The sequence below is a fragment of the Lutjanus erythropterus genome, chromosome 5 (assembly GCF_056507025.1).
Source record: "Lutjanus erythropterus isolate fLutEry1 chromosome 5, fLutEry1.hap2, whole genome shotgun sequence".
NCBI classification, from domain to species: domain Eukaryota; kingdom Metazoa; phylum Chordata; class Actinopteri; order Lutjaniformes; family Lutjanidae; genus Lutjanus; species Lutjanus erythropterus.
The window spans coordinates 11,048,169-11,067,647 of NC_139321.1; the positions used below are offsets into that span (position 1 = coordinate 11,048,169).

General features: G+C 38.1%; 1 protein-coding gene across 1 annotated transcript; it reads right to left on the minus strand.

Moving 5' to 3' along the window:
• Positions 1-1,383: 1,383 nt before the first annotated feature.
• guf1 (GTP binding elongation factor GUF1) lies at positions 1,384-14,821 on the minus strand. The gene is made up of 17 exons (XM_084718781.1): positions 14,381-14,821; positions 13,952-14,063; positions 13,135-13,283; positions 12,332-12,412; positions 12,154-12,231; positions 11,980-12,063; positions 11,826-11,890; positions 11,533-11,736; positions 10,187-10,326; positions 8,673-8,796; positions 7,982-8,114; positions 6,172-6,315; positions 5,563-5,696; positions 4,153-4,254; positions 1,913-2,032; positions 1,730-1,766; positions 1,384-1,632 (listed from the first exon to the last, which is right to left on the minus strand). The coding sequence occupies exons 1-17, from the start codon at positions 14,567-14,569 to the stop codon at positions 1,498-1,500; spliced, it is 2,031 nt and encodes a 676-aa protein (XP_084574907.1). The 5' UTR covers positions 14,570-14,821; the 3' UTR covers positions 1,384-1,497.
• Positions 14,822-19,479: the final 4,658 nt, after the last annotated feature.

A 19,479-nucleotide genomic window follows, 5' to 3' on the forward strand; every position in this document is an offset into this window, starting at 1 on the left:
GTTGAAATGTCAAAACATCAAAAATAGCTGGAAAGAATCTGCTTGAAAAAAAAAAATCAAGTACCTGCTGATTTTTACAGAGTGGGGACTTTAATTTGTCATTGCAAAAAAAGTATCTGACTATAAAATTATCTGGTTTCCTCATTAAGTGGCTGTGAAATATAATTTGATGGGACCATGAATACAATATAAACACAGGCTTTTTCATATTCATTCATTTGTCAGTTTGACCTGACATAGCAGGTAAAGCACAGGTGTTAATTATGTCTGAATTTCAGACTGAATGTACACACAGTGCACTGAGCATTCAGTGTTATAATCACATTTGTGCTTTTCCTGCTTTCCTATTAAATGATCTGGACTTGCTTTCTGTCCATATGTTTTTTTCTCATATTATTTTTATTGTTATGCAACAAACCACAGCAAATTCCTTGTATGTGAAAATCAACTTGGCAAAAAAAAAAAAAATCTGATTCTGATTTTAATCGTTTAACCAACAGTTGGTACATTTTTAGTGTTTTTACCAGAAGTCACTGCACACTTCTGAAACAAAACCCCTCAAAAAATTGCACTCATCTGATCCTTTTCACTTTAGCTAAATACCAATTAGTCCCCTAAATTAGAATTGCTTTAATTTGCCAGGTACAAAGGGCAGCACATAGGTACAATGAGATATTTTCATCCAGCCGCTATGACTGCTCGGTAGAAAAGTAAAGTGGGCTGTCTGGAGTTTATATGATTTAAACCTGACATTTATGGAGCCAGAGGATGATGAGGTCTGATTGGAAATGAGCTCAGCATGGAATTAATGTTATTTCTGCTCTTGTGTGTGTTTGAGCTGCTGCTGCCATCTACTGGGAACTGTTTAAAAGACAGGACTTTGAGGTTTTATGCTCCACAAACACAACACATGTGGCACATAATATGATAAGAATTCTATTTTTTTAATAACTCCCTTTTGAGCTCAGATGTCAGACTCAGCAACCAATCAAAAACTGGTTCGGATTAAGTGTTTTGTTCACGGACACAGTGGTTCAGTCTCACTATAGTGAGGGTATAGGTATAGGGTACTGATGTTCTCAACAGATCACCCAAACTGTAGAACAAATGACCTAAATGATGAATCGATTATCACATTTATCAATTAATTTGTTCTTCTGTTTTATAACTACAGTCTAGACTCTGGCATAGTTTGGTAAAACCCTACTGTTTCATCATATGTGTTGGTGAAGCATTGGATTAATGTGGGTTAACTGAAAGCAAAGTAAAGTTTTAGGAGACACTGATTTTTTTAACATGTAATTTTTTTCCTGGCAAATTATCTGTCAAATGTCAGAGAGGAATTAATGATGCATATTGTGGAAATCAGCACAATTACAGCACTTTATAGCACCAATGACCACTTTATTTGGAGAAAATCTAGCCAAGCCTTCCAGGGCCTGTTGCATTTGATAATACTATTATTATAGTAACATAATATACCAGTAGCGTTTCAATCTATTTGTCTTTCCTCTTCAGAACATTAATGAAGGCGTCTTTGGGAACTTCCACGTTGCCGATAAGCCGCATCTTCTTTTTGCCCTCTGCCTGTTTCTTCAGTAGCTTCATCTTCCGTGTTATGTCGCCTCCATACTGCCAACACAAAGAATTATATATACTTCAGAATGATGGTGGTACATTTGCAGTTTCAACAACTTTTAAAAGTAAAAAAAAAACAAACTTTACTTACACATTTAGCAAGAACATTTTTTCTGTACGCCTTAATCCTGAAACAGGCAAACATTGTCAGATTTTTAATGCAAGTTAATATTTAGTACACAAAAACAATTCATAGTGCTCTCTGTATACACATTATTCTGCATCTCAAATCATTCTAAGAAAGCCTTTAGTTTAGTGCTGATCTTGTACTTACGTTTCCCTTGCGATGATCTTACTTCCGATGGCTGCCTGTACGGCGATCTCAAACATCTGTCTTGGTATGGAGTCTTTGAGTCGCTCACACATGGCTTTCCCTGCGCTGTACGCACGGTCTCTGTAAGGAAAGCACACAATCAGGACCAAAAACAACTGTGAAACACTACTGCATGACATCTACTCAAAATGCCACCACAATATACAGTGGTTGATAATGATACAGTGGTCATATGTCATCCCAATTAACTGCAGGAACCCCCTTTGGGAAGTCACTAACAAGATGCATCATCTGTCAAAGTTTAATCAAAAACGGCATTTTAAAATGTAAAATTATGACCTTTTAATCACGGCGTACTTTAATCATCAAAGTAATCAGTGTAAAATCTCAAATGCCAACATACATCACCTTTCCAAGTTATGTCAAAAACAGTAAGGCCGTCCTGTGTGGTTAAAAGAATTGGTTGACATTTTGGGAAAATATGCTTGTTCACTTGACAAACATGAGAATACCTGAGGCCTTTGCACGAGAAGTTTGACACCACACTCGTGTTTTTGCATTAAATATGAAGCTCCAGTTACAGGAGGTGGTTAGCTTAGCTTAGCATAAAGACTAGAAACAGGAGGTAACAGTTATCCTGGTTAAAAAATTAAGTTATACCGACATGTCATGTCATGATTATAGTGACCAAAATTATCATGGTTTTCAGTTTTAGCATGGTTTTGTTAAAATGTGCTGATACTGTTCAGAAAGTACTGATACACACTGAAATAATTTCACCAAGTTTTATAATGAAAATCAACATTCCTGCTGCACTTTTGTCTGAGAGACTGAAAGCGTGGTAATCAAGCACGGTCTTAACTATAATTAAAATCTTAAATGGTAATACTAACCCTCTGGAAGTTAACTGGAATTTTTTGTGGAGCTGGTAATCGTTTTCATCCCTGTGCAGTAACTATTTCTCTGCAATAGGAAGCCAGGTCGTTGATGTTACTTTTACTTTTACACATTTATGTTTGTGTTGGATTAAATTAAAAAGATATACTGTAACGTTTAAGAGTCAAATTTAAGCACTTTTCAAGCACTTTCAAGGTACGTAAACCAGAAACTTCTTGACTCTTTGACGAGCGGACCGGAAAAATCCCCCTTTTCATTTCATTTTACACAGTAATTTTTGAGTCTATTCAAATTTAAGCATATTTCTAACCTTGAAAACAACTAACGGTTTAAGTTAAGTATTTTCCAAACTTCCAAAACTCGACCCCTGTCATGAACTTTAGAGGTGTTGGAATATTTTTTTTAATTTGACACAAACTGGCTTGCAGTTTCCTTTTGCTTGTTAAGCTAAGACAATTGTCACTTAGTTCTTGCTTCAAACTCAATGCACAGACATGTCTCATTTAACTCTCAGCAAGAAAATAAATAGACACACTTCCCAAACTATTTAATGGGTAAAGAAAGACAGTTTTACTATACAACTGTGTGTCCTTGTCCTACTACAAGGTACTTTAGATAAAAGCCTCCATATCAAGCAGATGCAAATAGATTCCCTGCTTAACAGGCCATCCTTGTCTCTTAGATCCAGTCACGTACCATATATTTCATTCATTCTGTAAGGTGCCTTATGCCAAAGATATTCTGCTCTGTGATTGGTGCGTTGCCTTTAAAGCATAACAGACTGAAGCGACGCTAGGCTCAGCTCCAAGGCTTACAGTGTAAATGGTCAGAGTAGCCATCGTTGGTGAAGCATAGCGCCCTTCAATTACCAAAGTCTGTCCTGGCTTTGCTAGCGAAGAACATTAAACACAGATCTGCTGTGCCGAGTCATCACTTTTCGCCTGTGAAGTTACTCTATTGTCCTTGTCACAAATGGAATGAAGTCCTTGTCCGGTGTGTAAAGTCACACTAATAGATAATGTTAACACTGGCTGCCAAGAGGCCGTTTTTTAATGTTATCCTGGGTGTTGAATACATTTCATGCTCCATAAGCTCAGGAGAATGACTTAAGTAATGAAGGAGCATATAACCTTGAAATTATGTAAACTCATAAAAATCTGCCAGTTCGTTTCTGTGACAGCGGCGATGATAATTAAGCTGCGGGAGCAAGCTGTGACAAGGGAATAAGAGGATCCTCTCAAGCAGCATCAGAGTTACACCTGCTGAGGTAAACGAGGAGCGTCTTACCCAAAATATTTAGCGATTAAATTTAAAAAAAAACCTTAATGTCAAATATGCTGTACCTGTGGACAATTGTGGCGAGTTCCTCCACAGGTCGCCCATTCAGCAGAATATCCATCTTAATCAAATTAGCAGCCTGGTAGCCTGCGTTCTCATAGTCAAAGCTGTGGAGGACAAAATCATGGAGTCAGAAGTGAAACAGTATTTTACTTTTATCCAACATTGTTTCATGAACGACTCAAGGAAAGGGGCACCGGAGAGGGAAGGGAAAAAGAAAGGAGTCATTGACATTTTCATAAGAATTTAATGGGATAGTTTGGTTTATCTGATGTGGGGTTGTTTGAGGTACTTATCAATAGTAATTGTGTTACCTACAGTAGATGCCGGTCAGCATGCCCTTATAGTTAGGAGAGGCAGAGAGGAGTAACAGCACAAACATGAACTGCAGTGGGACAGGGGCAACAACAAGAGGTACTTTAGCCATTAAACAAAGGTCTACCTGAAAAAAATCAATATCAGTTTAAGTGTACACATTTAGAATATTTTCACTGCTTTACCTTGTTGTCAGCCTTTTCTGATGAGAAACTGCTGTTATATAAGCCAAATAGTACTGTCTCCATACCAACCAGACTCCTTAAACAAAATCTGTAATTTTATCTCACAGAAAACAGGAGTTGCTGGTCTACCGCTGCCTGCGTTGGTTAGTTTGTTTGTGTTACTGTGTGACTTTGGTGAATCCGAACTAACCTTTTTAGACACAGTGGTCACACAGCAACACAGAGACACAAACAGATCCAGGCAGCTGCAGACCAGCAACTCCTGTGTTCTGTGAGGTAAAATTACTGATTTCACCCATGGAGTCTGGTTGGTTTGGAGCATGTGATATTGGCTTATATAACTGCAGTTTCCTGTCAGAAAACTCTGTCTGATGGCAAATTAAAGCAGCCAAAATATTCTAAATATAGCAGAAACTTGAAATGATGTTGTTTTTTTTTTGTTTTTTTTTTAGATGGCCCTTTTTGTAGCCAAAGTGGCCAAAATACTTTTTGTTGTTGACGCCATCCACAGCAGTACACTGCTTAGCCTCAGTGATGGTGCTGCTCTTTACTCCTCCAAACTGAGGGCGTTCTGACTGGCATCTGTAGTCGGTAACACACTGACCATCAATAAGTACCTCTTATAACATTATATGAAATAATCCGAACTATCCCTTTAATTGACCATGACACTGCTAGGAAATACCTTTCCACTACCTACCATAAATACTGCAGCAGTTTTAACCCAGGCCTTATTTTTCACATATTTTGGGGTCTAATATGTACAAAAAGTTTTGGAACTGGTCCAGTAGAGTAAGATGAAGCTATCTACTGGACCAGTTCCAAAGCTTTTTGTACCCATTAGTCACCCTCTAAGTGTTTCTGACTGACTGTGCATTATTTGTATTTATAGACGGAGTATTTGCTCAGTTTTACCTTGCATATCCAGAGGAGAGCGATTTGAGCTGATCATAGAAATCGACAACGATTTCATTTAAAGGGAAGAGATACTTCATCATGACACGCTGGTCGTCTATGTACACCATGTTCTTCTGGACGGCTCTGCGATTCTTAAAGAAAACAACAATATTATAACACTTCTGCCTCCACACGGTTACAATCTCAGCGATCCAAGAAGGGCTACTTTGGTATCCTAATTACTCAATTACTTTTGAAACTGAGGGAGAGCATGAAAAAGCATCATAAATATAAACACATTTTCTAACACAAAGGGTGCTTCCTTTTTTCAAGTGTTGTTTTCTCTTTGGCTCAGGACCAATTTGGAGAGTGTAAAAATCAAGGATGCACTCTAGTATCTCCTGTCAAAATGCATTTTCCAACAGGCTTGAGAATAAGGCCAACTCGCCTGTGAGTATTCAAACACATCATCCATCTCTGACATAAAAAAAGGTCTACCCTTTAAATAATGTTAGAGATACACTTAATGTGAATGTAAATGAACCCTCAGAAATAACACATTCAGGTTAAACAGTATAGACTACAGTTTTTCATTCATTTCATTTGCATTTTCCATCTTCCTCTTACCAAACAGAGACTCATAATCTTGCCAGTATAGCTGTCTGGAGCGAGGATGGTCCCGAGTACCATCGGCTCCAGATACTCCGACACAAGTGATCTGTCAGGGAACTGAGCGGGGTTCACGATGGTTATCTCCTCGCTGCCGTGCTCCTGTAGGGAGACCCACTGAGATTTGAACCTCCAAATAAAACCGGTAAAGGTCTTTCCAAAAGCTTTCATGAATTTACAGTGATACTCCACCTAAAAGTTTTGAGCGTGAAACACTCGTCACCTGCAGGCTTGAAATATGGAAGTAAAAGTTTGTCTTTACATTCACGTAGTACTTCTGTTACATTATGTTTATCCCATCACATCACATCACATTCCATAATTTTCGTTAGCGTCTGTTGTTGTAATGCTCATTTTGGCCACAAGAGGCTGAAGTGCACCACAACCCCATGTTCTAAACAGGACTGAAAACAATCATCATTTCTTTAAGGTGAGTTTTAATTTTTCTCCATGCATGTTTGCAAGTTATGTTGTTATACGATACTTCCTATGGCCACTGCTATGCATGTACTGGAGATGCTGCAGCCGGCAACTCCTTCATACTTTGCCTCTTTTCTCTTTTAACCTGTTATCTTTTCGGCTTTATTGCTGAAACATGCGTCACCTATGACAGAAATACATAAGCAGTGGATCTTGAGACGATCAGTAAATGCAGTCTGCATCTTACGAACATGCAGTCAGATAAGCTGGACGCACCACCGCGGACCAGCCCAGGAGGAGAGAGAGAAAAGAGCAGGGACTAGAGCTACAGCTGGGACTAAAGCCTGTTCCTGGCTAATGTCTGTTCAGGAAAACAAAACTGACAAAACGGGACTCAGAGGCTGTTGTGTCCACACAGAGACCTGCTCCACAAAATCCCAGATCAAAACGGTTACACTTGACCAGTTCTGAGCTGACAGGATGCAATACGCAAGACTCCGGCAGGACAAGAGGAGGAGGACTCTGTGTTTTTACATCAAAGATGCTGCATGCATTGAAGGACAGTGTTTCCCAAAGGTCAAAGTTCTTATGTGAAGATATCGACAATATTATCATCACCATCTTACAGTTGCTACTTCAGTCAACCCACCTGGTGCAAATTAAAAAAATGCACCACAGAATCATTTCCTGGGTGCATACATATCTATTGTAAATATGTATTTATTTTGTTTCTATCCTGAATTTAATTATTTGTAGATATGCTGTTTTTTTGTGTTTTATGAAGGAACTACAACTCTAATTTCATTGTAAAACCCATGGAGAAACTCACTTAGAAGGAATCATGAGCGCTTTTAGTTTTATTTAGGACATGAGGTGCTGGTGCAGCCTCATGTGGTTAACACTCAGAACAATGAACTTTATTTTTCACCTGCAAAAACAGTTTTTTTTCCCACCTGTTTCACAGATGAGGAGCTAAGAAAGATTATCCCTTCAAAACCTTTTTTCACCTGTTCTTAAGTCATCAAAAACAGGAGAGAAAATAAATTGATCACACTTAGTTGCTACCTACAGGATGAGAAAATGTTGTTTCCGGGGGAAAGTCAACTTGCGAGTACATCATGCATTCAAATTGGCTATAATTTTGCCTTTCCAAAAGGACGTTTTGATTGTCCTCTCAAGTATTTTCCATCAAGTGTCTCCCATATATCATTTTACAGAAAAGAACGCCAGAATTACCACAGAGCTTCCATTTATCATTAATTTCCAAGACATTTCAAACTTTCTTTTTGCTGAAATCACAGTACAAGCATTGAGACCAATAAATATACGAGCAGGAAACGGCTCTTACCTTGATGAGTTTGGCTGAGGAGAGGACGGCCTTGTAGGGCACGGTGGGCGCCGTAACTATAACAGAGGCATTGTATTCCTGCTCCAGCCGCTGATTGAACACCTCCATATGGAGAAGACCCAGGAAGCCAAGTCTGCAGGAGGGGACAGGAAGGGTCACAAGTTCACTCAAGTTTTATAATTGATATTCATGCTTTTAATTACAAAGAGCCGGTTTGGAAAGAGTTCAACAGTGAGCAAGATTCATTACTATTCCAGCGCGGTTTCATTCCTCCAAATGATCTAAATCACCGCCGCTAATAGAATCAAATTTACACCATCTGGACTGATCTGACCCCTGATGATAAAGAAAGTCTTGCTTGGCTTTCCGTTTTGGCAACACAAAGTATGTCCCAAAGAAAGTTGCTTATTGCCCAATTAATCATATCACATGACGTCCAAGTTTGTGTACAAACCAATAAGAAAGAAGATACATCTTGCTACTTCTCCTACATTTGGTGACTTTTAGGAAGAACTTTTCTGCAAAAGTGTCCAAACATCATGACTCCTGAGGGTCTGAACTTTTCATGTCCGCGCTACTCAATGCCCCACGCTTTTTGTTTTCATCCGCTGTCACAGTATATGTAATGGCCCGCTCCACTGTTGTGCTCTTAAAGCCATTTTTCATTCTAATTCAAAGCAGTCGTCCCAACCTCCAGCCTGCTCCCAGGGCCAGACTGCTGTCTCTTTGCACTGTGACACTTGAGTCATTCAGGGTCAGCCTCTCAATGGCACTGCGAAGGCCCGGGTACTCCGACTGGTCCATCGGATACATGCCTGAGGGACGGAAAAACAAGAGACAGAGTGCACATCAGGACTCAGACTGGACTCTTTTCTTTTACTTAGAAAGCACTGACTGCACTTACTGTACTGGCTATTGAAAAATAACATGCACTGAAGGGGTTTTATGTTTGAATGTATGTAAAATAAAAAGTTTGAAAGGGCAGTTCAGTTATGTACAGAGTGATAATGCAATGGTATCTATTCCAGATCTTATTAAAATTTTATTGCAGGGTTCCCTAAAAGGATAGTTCACCCAAAACTTTAAATTCAGTCATTATCTGCTCACTCTCATGCTGAGATTTGAAGGGTCAAGTTGAGTTTTTTTGTCCAAAAAGCACTGCTGGAGTTTCACAGAAAAACAGTGTTGCAGAATAAAAAAAGTCAAACATAAAATGCGTCTATACTGCTCACCTGGTGTGATCCAAGTCTCCTAAAGCCCCAGTATGCCAAGTTGATTTGAAAGACGTCATTTCCACCATGTTTTTAGCCTAAATCTTCACTGTAGTTAGAGTCACATTCTCATGCACATGCACATCGCCTGAGCTGGCTGTGTGTGGTGTGATGGTGTGCACGTGCATGTTGGGGCTTTAAGAGACTTGGATTACACCAGATGAGCAGTATGGAGGCCGTTAATGGAGTTTTTTGCTGGACTTATTGCTCTGCCATTGTCAGACTATCAAGTCTTGATTTGTAAAGATCAACAGATCATTGTTTTTGTGCACTGACAACTGTCATTAATATTAAAAACTCTTTATGGTATCAAGTACGCTACAATGGCCGGTAAGCTACACTGTGTTGTCTTTTAAATGTTTATTTTTCCTTCAGACATGCGCCAAACGCATAGGTAGGTCAAGAAGGAGAAAAAAGAACACTTGGGGAATTGCAGATTTTACCTTTGATTTGAATTTGTTGAATTTCAAAGGCTGTATTGTTTGATCTTCAATTTAATATAATTGTGACACATCTAACATATATTCAAAATGATTGTTTCACTCCTTCATCACATTGAATCAGATGTTATTGTGCTATAGACAACAAAAATGATGTTTCATGATCCTACAGAAGGGTGACAAATTAAAAGTAAAACACAACAAAGTTTATTGTTTCAAAAACTGTCACCTGTCTGTAAGTGGATTTTGCATCTGATATGACCTGGCTGAGTCAATATCCAACTTATTTTATTTCTTTATCTACTCTGTCAGGTAGCAGTTTATTATGAAACGTAATACAGTTACAATTTTAAAGCAATTTCAAACACTTTATCAAAAATCCAAGCACTTTTCATACCTTGAAAAATAAAAACAAATAAAATTGAAGTATGTGAAGTCTGTGTGAACCCTGTATCTTACAGCAAGAAGCAACAGCAGATGAGAAGACTTCTTACCAGCAAAGACCATGGCTTTGGCAGGTTTAAACCCGGGCAGAGCCTCCACCGGCTGCTCCTGATGGTACAGTGTATCACCGATCTGCGCCTCTTTTACATCCTTCATCCCTGCTATGATGTATCCAACTTGGCCTGCAAATCTGCACAGCAGTCAAAGAGAGTTACACTAATGCAAAGTAAACAAGCATCTTGGTAGATAATCACTAAAAAAAAATCCACTGTTTATCAACTGTGTGGATCAGTGTTTATTACAAACAAACTGTACACATACAGTACATCAGGCTGTTCAAACAGCTGCTGTGGCGGCGTCAGAATCAGAGTTCAAACAATGTATTACATTAAACATTTTAGGATATTTTACATGTCTGTTGCAATAGGCAGAATTTAAATAAACCTCTGCTCAATTTTACTGAGAATCTAGCACACTGGTTCCCAATCTGGGGGACCCGATCTGCTCAGGGGGTCACCAAAGACTCACAGGAGGTCACAAAGCTTCTTGATTTGAAGGGGTGGAAGAAAACTAGTAGGCCTACAGCTCAACATTTTATAAATTTCTGTGAAGAGAACTAAATTAAATTCTTATCTTTACAGTTTTGATAATTATTCAAGATATAAAGTTAAAAAGAAAATCTCACAGGATAAAGGAACAGTAAAGACCTGAACTCAAACTACATTCACAGAGACTTTATTCTCTACTTTATCAGTCTCGTCCTGCATTAGAAAAGTACACAGTTAAACCAGCAAAAGAGCTGATCGAACAATGGCCAAGTGTCAGTGACCTCGTCAGAAAAGAAGCCTAATAATCCTGTATGATTGATAGAAATTTATATAATATAAAAAGTTCCAAACTTATTAGGAAAACCCATCTCTGACACAATATCCACAAGAAAATAATCTGCTCAAAATCCATCCGAATCGCTTGTTTTCACTTACTGCAGTTATTTAGTTAGTTGCATTCATAGTTGAGAAGTTGGAACCAACATGTTTGGCATCCAGCTAGAGCTGCAGCAGTTATACTTTTAGTTGAGCCAAAGAAGATTAGTTGCAAACTATTTTAAGTAATCGTTTCATAAGCATAATTTTTTTTTGCTGGTTCCAGCTTCTTAAATGTGAGGATTTGCTGCTTTTATTATGATTGTAAGTGAAGAGTCTTTGTTTTAGACTGTTGGTTGAGCAAAAGAAGAAGATCTGAAGACATTTTATAGACTGAGGCTATAAAAATGTTTGCAAATTATTTTTCTGTTGCTGGACTGCTCGATTCATCGACTAATCATTTCAGCTCTACTGGATGAGATAACCAGTGGGAGAAATGAAATGAGAGGAGGAGGAGGAGGAGTGGCACATACAGCTTCTGTGTCGGGTGCTCATCTGGCCGGAGGAGCCCCAGCTCGTTGACCTCGTAGGTTTTGCCGAGATGCGCTGACATGATCCTGTCCCCCTTTCTGACCCGACCCCCGAACACGGCGATGTTGGCCACCACTCCTCTGTAGTGGTCGAAATTGGAGTCAAACACCAGGGCTTTGAACGGGTCGTCGGGACTCGCCACAGGTCTGAGAAGACAAAGATGATAAAAAAAGCTTCACCTCGATGTGTCAAACACGTTTTAATGTGAGAAATGAAACCAACCGAAGCTTCTTACGGAGGAATTCTGTCCACAACCGCTTGGAGAACCTTTTCAACATTTGTTCCGAGTTTAGCTGAAATCTGAAAAACATGAGATCATAGATGAAGAGAATATTCTCTAATAAGTGATACTGAAAACCAAAAAGCAGCTTACCTATGATCCAACTCACCCGGATGCACTCTTCACGTGGAATATCAAACACCTTTTCAATCTGAGACGCCACTCTCTCTGGATCAGCATTTTTCAAATCAATCTACAGGAGACATAAGAAAAAATTAGAAAGAATATTAAAATTAGAAGAATAATATGTGATTAAAACAAAAATAAGTAGGTCTTAGTGTACCTTATTAATGACAGGGATGATTTCCAGCTGAGCTTCAAAAGCAAGGTAGAAGTTGGCCACCGTCTGCGCTTGAACCCCCTTCACACGACAGGAAAACTTTAATGACTGTGTCACATGAAGCATGAACATCCTCAATAATTAACTGGGGAAACTGGCAGCTAGAAGTCTGGTTTTGTACCTGATTGGCATCGACAATCAACAGGACACCTTGGCATGCAGAAATCGACCGAGACACTTCATAACTGAAGTCGACGTGACCCTGCAGAGAGTAAAAGCACCGGAGATTCAAAAAACTGAGTGACAAAATAATTTTCCACTTTTTCAGTCAGAGGCCATTTTGTTCAGATGTGACAGTAATTATATTTTGGATAAAATAGCTGGTGCTGTTAGTTTTACATACGCAACTGTTCAACAGGACAACAATAATAAGTAAAAAAAGGCTATATTACACATCATCAATCTATTCTACAGCCAAAATCCATCCATTTTTGATTGTGTTTTCCGTTAGCAAATTAAGAAACACATCAAAAGTCTTCACAGTAGCAACCATGAACAAAAACAATTAAGGAAGGAAGCAATTATGTGGATTTACAATCTGAATTACTGGTGTCAGGGATTGAAATGTAGATGAGAAACACTTCACTTTACTGCCTGAAGAGTTGCAGGCTCAAGTCAAATTGTTTAAAACATTCGACACGACAGATTTTTCCTCTCAGAAACACCAGGCGCACTTCCACAAGGTCGTTTCCAGACGGCAACACTAGATTGGCAAAACTCTGGTGAGACTTGTACTCATTGTTTTGAAGTGGATTGCACATGGGTGATGTTTGCCTTAAGGGTTTTCTGCTAGAAAGGCTTGTTAAACCTAACCAAATAATTTTGTTGCCTAAAGCTAACCAAACTGGAACTGAAAATGAAAAAAGACAACTCTTAAACTAAGTCCCTTAAGTCCTCTGTTTGGCCCATTCATCCAGCACTTACCGGTGTGTCGATGAGGTTCAGGAGGTACTGCTCTCCCTCGTGGCTGTAAAACAGAGAGGCTGTCTGGGCCTTCACTGTTATCCCTCTCTCTCGCTCCACCTGAAGTTTGTCCAACACCTGTTTGTTCTTCTCAGTCTTTGCTATGGCACCTGTTTGTCAGTGACATCCATTAGTAACACACTGTGTTAACTGCAATCATGTTATTAACAGCTGGTATAATATGGTTTATTAATTATCTTACTATGTCTGAACCTCAACAGTGACCTGATTCTTGACATTGTGTGTGTGTGAGAGGGAGAGAGAGAGAGAGAGAGAGAAAGAGAGAGATAGAGACTTAAACCACTGTGGCATGACTTGTGCTGTAAACCTTTCTGAAATTGGAGCTGCACGATATGGTAAACAAAAATCATATCGTGATTGTAATATGATTCAAGATTCGTGGAAATTATCATTTCTGCATCAATTTTAATTAAAGAAATGATTAAAATCATGATGGTGTGGCATTTGTTGGGGTCTGCACCAAATACACATGTTTTCTTACATCTGGAGAACAAGATTTACAGGTCAAGGCATCACAGCAGCACTATGGTACATCACTGTAATGCCGTTTGTTCACACATTTTTTTCCTGCATCAAATAATTGCAGCTTCTGTGGTTTGGATATTGCACTTGACCATATTACACAATATACTACCTAAATTAATTGTGCATTCCTCTTTAAGATCATCAGAGTTCTTTATTTGAAAACAAAAAAAAGTTGATTTCACAAAAACTAAGGTGGGGAAACACTGATATGAAGTGTGATGAGCAAACATACCTGTCATCTCCAACAGCCTGTCAGCCAAAGTGCTTTTTCCATGGTCAATATGAGCAATGATGCAAAAATTCCTGATTCTGTCTGCAGGAAACTTAGACAGGTCAACAGTTTCCTTAAAAATAAAAGGAAAGAAGCATGATTATTACTATGGCAGCCACACAGTACCCCATCTTAAAGATATAGTAGTATTTTAAGCAGATTACTTATTATGTCTATTACTGACTGGGGTAAGTATGAGGCTATAAAACAGAACAGCTTTATGAATATTAAGTTTCTCAACACTTCTCAGCCCTTTAGTTTAGATGTGATCTCTATCTGTAACAACACTGCATTACACAGTTACGAAAAGGAAGAAATCCTGAGACGTAATGTTTCCCAGTTATGCAGCTAACACGTTATCTGAACCTATTTTTAACTGTGTTTTGTTACCTTGTTGTTGGTTTGTGTGCTGACCATCCTGAAGCTGGTGGAGAACACGGGCAGTCTTTTCATCCAGCGATGTCTCAGCAGCGTGTAGGTCATGTTACAGTTTTGTATTCTCTTTCTACACATTTTGAACTGTACAACACGTCTTAATAGAGGTGATTCACACCACCGCTTCACTAGAGAAAACGACATGATGTTAAGCTACCAAGCAAGTTACCTCACAGCATGAAGGATAAATAAATGTTAGCTGGCGTTAGCTTGGTAAGCTAGCTCTTGAATACTTTTATATCGTCATGAATAAGACTGGACTATTGCCACAATGGCGGGCTATTGGTGAAATGTCACGACGACAAAGTAAAGATTTTGTATAGTAAATAGTCCTATAATCACCCCGGTGCATGAGTTCCTAGGGTGCTGACATTTTGGGTTACAGTTCACCGGCAAAGACTTGTGGGAAATGATGTTCATTTTGGTCGCGTGTACAAGGAACCCTTAATTTGTAAAACTCTCGCGAGATTTGAGCGCATTATGTTTTCACTGTGCACGTTGTGTAAACTGATCATATTCTATAATGTTTTAATGCTGTGATTAGGATTTGAGTATGTTTATGGACAACAACCACTTGGTTATGGTAAGGGAAATATCATATTTTGGGCTGAAATGATAAATCTCGCGAGACTTTTCACGGGTCTAGGGTTCCCTTCTAGAAACAGCAGTTGTTTGGGTTTTTTTTAAGCAGAGATGATGTAAAGAAATAAGATAAATATCTACATTTTTATGAAGAAAGCAAGAGAGAGAAAATCGTCAATGCTTTCCTTCACAAAATATGATTGTTCGCTCGTCGATACATCGAATGTTTAGTGTAACGCTAACGAGATTTGCTAAACTAACAGCACTTCTGCCAAACGTTTTTTTTTTTTCGATGTTTTAAATGCTATACACCAAGACATTACAGCAGCTCATGTCTACTGACTGTTTTTACAGTTAGGATTCAGTAAGTGACTACATTTGGAGTAACATCATAATATACGGATTATAACGTTTTAAACAGTATTTGAAAGCATCAGTGGGGGATGACTATCTTGACACACCATTATCTTTGGAAACGCTTCGGCAGTCGGAAGTCCCGCCTACTCAACCTGTCAGATGAAGGATAAAAATGGATATCAGTTGCTATGACAACGAAGCTGCCTCTCGCACAAGAATAGATTACTGCTGCTCTTCTTTGTGCAACCAGAGATAATAAGGCTCTATTAGCTCCAGTTTCTGCCTGTCACGTAATCATATTTTTTTTCTTTACATTTTACACTGAGCTAAGCATCAGTTTTTCTTAAAAGATAATACAAGCTGGTCTCTAAAAATCTCACAGACATTACCTACATATTAACCTCCTGTTCTGAAGACATTTACAGATTCCTCAATAACTCACACTGGCTTCTGCAAAAAGATATTTAAGTAATTTTCCAAATAGCATTTCTTAAACCACACAAAACTGATTGTTTTGAAGTGCAAGAAAATACGAATGCGAATGTATTTGTGTAGTATTTGAAAATGTTTTCCAGCAGCTGGCATTTTTGTTTAGCTGAACAAAAAGTTGGAAAATTGAAAACTTGTGAATCTGGTTTTTGTCAAATGACCCGTGGAGTTAGTAGTTTGGTTCTGTTCCTTTGCTCTGTGACACCAATAGACCTTTTTCATGGCAGCCATATTGACATGAAATAATAAACACAGGTGTAACCAATTATACTAATTAAGGTCCCATTCCATTTAGTGCAGCAGAGACTTTCCAGTGAGCCAACATGCACAAGAGCACCACCCTGATCACTCTGTTTAACCTGAATGGAACGGAACCTTAATTAGTATCACTGATAACACCGGTGTTCACACTACTAATTTCATGTCAAAATGTCTGCTGTGAAAAAGTCTTGAATCATGAAAGTACAAGTCTCAAGTGTGAAAATAATAATTAGTGAGAGACACAAACTGGAGATAAAACAGCTCTCGAAATGGTTTTACCCAAGAGTCAGTTATTTATACATTATAGGAACCTTTTAAAGCTACCAGAAAATCTATTTTTTAATAAATGATAAATGAGATCACATGACGCATTTTCTCTTATATCATCCTTTCCCATTTTGTCTTGTTGTAGCGGGAAAACCATTGGTATAACATTAAAGGGATAGTTCACTCAAAAAAGAAAAAGCAGTCATTAGCTACTCACCATCATGCCGACTGAATGTCGGGTTTAGTTTTTTAGTCCACAAAACACTGCTGGAGTTTCACAGGAAAACAGTGTTGCAGAATCTTCCAAACAATGTAAGTGAATGTTGGCCAGTGTTCAAATGTAAAAAAAAAATCTGAAACAAATGAAGCAAACAAAACATAAAATGCCTCCATACTGCTCGTCACCTGAATGTGGCTACAAGCTAAGAATCTACAGTGAAGATTTAGGCTAAAAATATGGCGTAAATGTAAATGTCAGCTTGGCATGCATAGGTTAATGTTCAAACCACAAAACTGCACAGATTTCATGTTTAACAGACTCTGTAGTTGTGTTATTTTAATTGCTAAATTAATGCATCGTTTTTTCTAGCTTCATTTATTTTGTCTGACAGCTTGAGTTTGTGGCCTTCGTGCAATTTGTTGCGTTTAAGCTTCCACATTTTTTTTATTCCCATTAAAAAAAAGCTCAATTTTGTTATTTTAAAGAAATGTGACTATTTTTTGTAACTTAAGATGCTTTGCACAGTGACCCAGCATTTACATAATGACACAAAACCAATTGTGTCAACACACCAAACACTTATACTAAATTAGTCTCATATTTTCATTACTGATGTGTTTGTTTTACAGGCACATTTTAATAGGAAATATTTTTTTTTTCTTCCATATAATGTGACCCAGTAGGTACATACTGTAGATTAATAACTAGAGAATCTGTTTTTCACTCTAACAGGTATGATGACTGTGGAAGATGGTCTCATACCTCAGCGTCTGGCGATGGGCAGCACACAATAAGAAAATGCTTAGAAAGGAAATTAAAATGCAAATAAATCACCTCTTTGAAACAAATCTAATGCTTCAGGGAGGATAAAGATGTCGTTGGTTTCAACTGCACATGTCTAGTAGAATATTAGATAATATTATGAGAACAGAATAATAAGACGGATATTTCTATAAAACAGAAGAAGCACTATAATTCAATAAGTGGAGGCGAGTCCTGTGTGTCCTGGGTAGTAATAATGTTTGGTATTGATTTGGAGTCACCGGGTGACATTACATGGAAGATGGAAGACATTTCTGTCAAAATATTTATGTGAAATAAAGAAATTGCACATTAGCAATTAAAATCAGTGTGCTACATGAGGCCAATTTAGAATAATTTCTTATTAACAGTTTTCACCAATATGAGCAAGTCAGCATGGAGGTATGACATAGAAAAAACATTGGTGTCGTGTCATTAAAGGAGTATTTTATTGATGTTTCTTAAATCAGCTCCCAGTGGTGAGTGTGATGATAAAGAGGCAAGCTAACTGTCCTTCTGTTACTAACAACACAGGATGAAACTGAGCGTTATTACGCAGCTGGAGTGGATGTTTGTCGAATATCCACCTTAAAATGAAACGCGGTGGTGTTATTTTTGAGTTGTCCTGTCTGACACTTTGAATAAACTGTAAATGAGCCTCAATTATGAAGATTTCCAGACATGCCCGTACACGTCTCTGGCTCTGCTGTGCCGTCCTACTGGACACCTCACATCCATCAGTATTGATTTCTGTCAGGCCGCGGCCTCTGAGCGGATGAGCAGGGTCAGCGGTGGATTGAGGAGATGGAGCTCAGGGAAGGGGAAGACCTCACACTGGGGTCTGTGTGCAGAGCGGCGCTCGAGTGGTGCAAAGATCAGGCCGGAAAATGAAACTTCAGCGAGCTTTGCATTACAGCTCAGTGCCACAGGGCTTTTTTGTGGGCTTTACCAACACGCTGGTAATGATAGTCCCTGGCAGCAGAGAAGCAACGCTTGACAGCATCCTCTCCTGCTGACGAAGAGCTGAGCTGCTTCACTCACGGTCCCATGATCAGACTACTGGAAATATATCGGCTTATTTGTATTCCAAGGGAGACACTGGAGCTGACCTCGACATGGCTGATACATATTACATAACAGATATATTGATATCAGCGTATATGTCAGCTAAAAAGTAAAATAAATGTTTGTTTAAAACTATCATAAATAAATAAATGGGGTATAAAAACAAATATACTATTATTAGACTTTTAAACTCAAATATTGGTATCGGTATTGGCTTAAAAAATCTAAGACATTGCAAAAATAAAATGTTAATGTCTGGACTAACTTAAAATTTAAAGTTGACTGAATTTGAAAAGACAAGTTGAGGCAATTTTGTAATGATGCAGAACATATAAACAAATGAAAATAAAATAGATTATAAATGACATTATTCTAAATTCTATTATAAAATACTATAAATAAAATCCTCATCAAAGAAACTTAGTTTAGTTAATTTAGTTGTACTTGAGAAAACACATTAAACAAGCTTGAAATATTTAGTTGAACCAACAACTCCTCCGACTGTCACACTGACAAACATGAACAAATCTGAGAGGAGACCTTTCACGCTAAAACAATGAATGCTGGGATATCTGAAAATATGCTGATAATGTTACATTAAAAAACTTAATGAATGACTTGAGAAAGTTGATTGAACTCTGTAGAGTACGTTCATTCAACTCATCATTTCAAGTCAAAAGACCTCAAGTTAGAAAAACTCCTAAAACTTGTGTATTTCTTTTAAGCTAACATGAAAAGATGAGTTGATTCCACTAAATAAATATACTAAGACTTAATAAATTCTGAAGTGTTTGGGTGTAAAAATACTAGAAATAGAAGTTTAACTAACACATAATAAAACTTGTATATTTGTATTAAGTTAATGAGATTTTTCTTTACAGTGTAACAGTCAGACTAATTCAAAAACATGGGAGAAATAGATCTAAAGAATTGAAATGATATGTGTTTTTATTAGAAACTGTGCACTGAATCAAGCATCCACCTCGTGAACAATCATTTTATCTGGAATGTT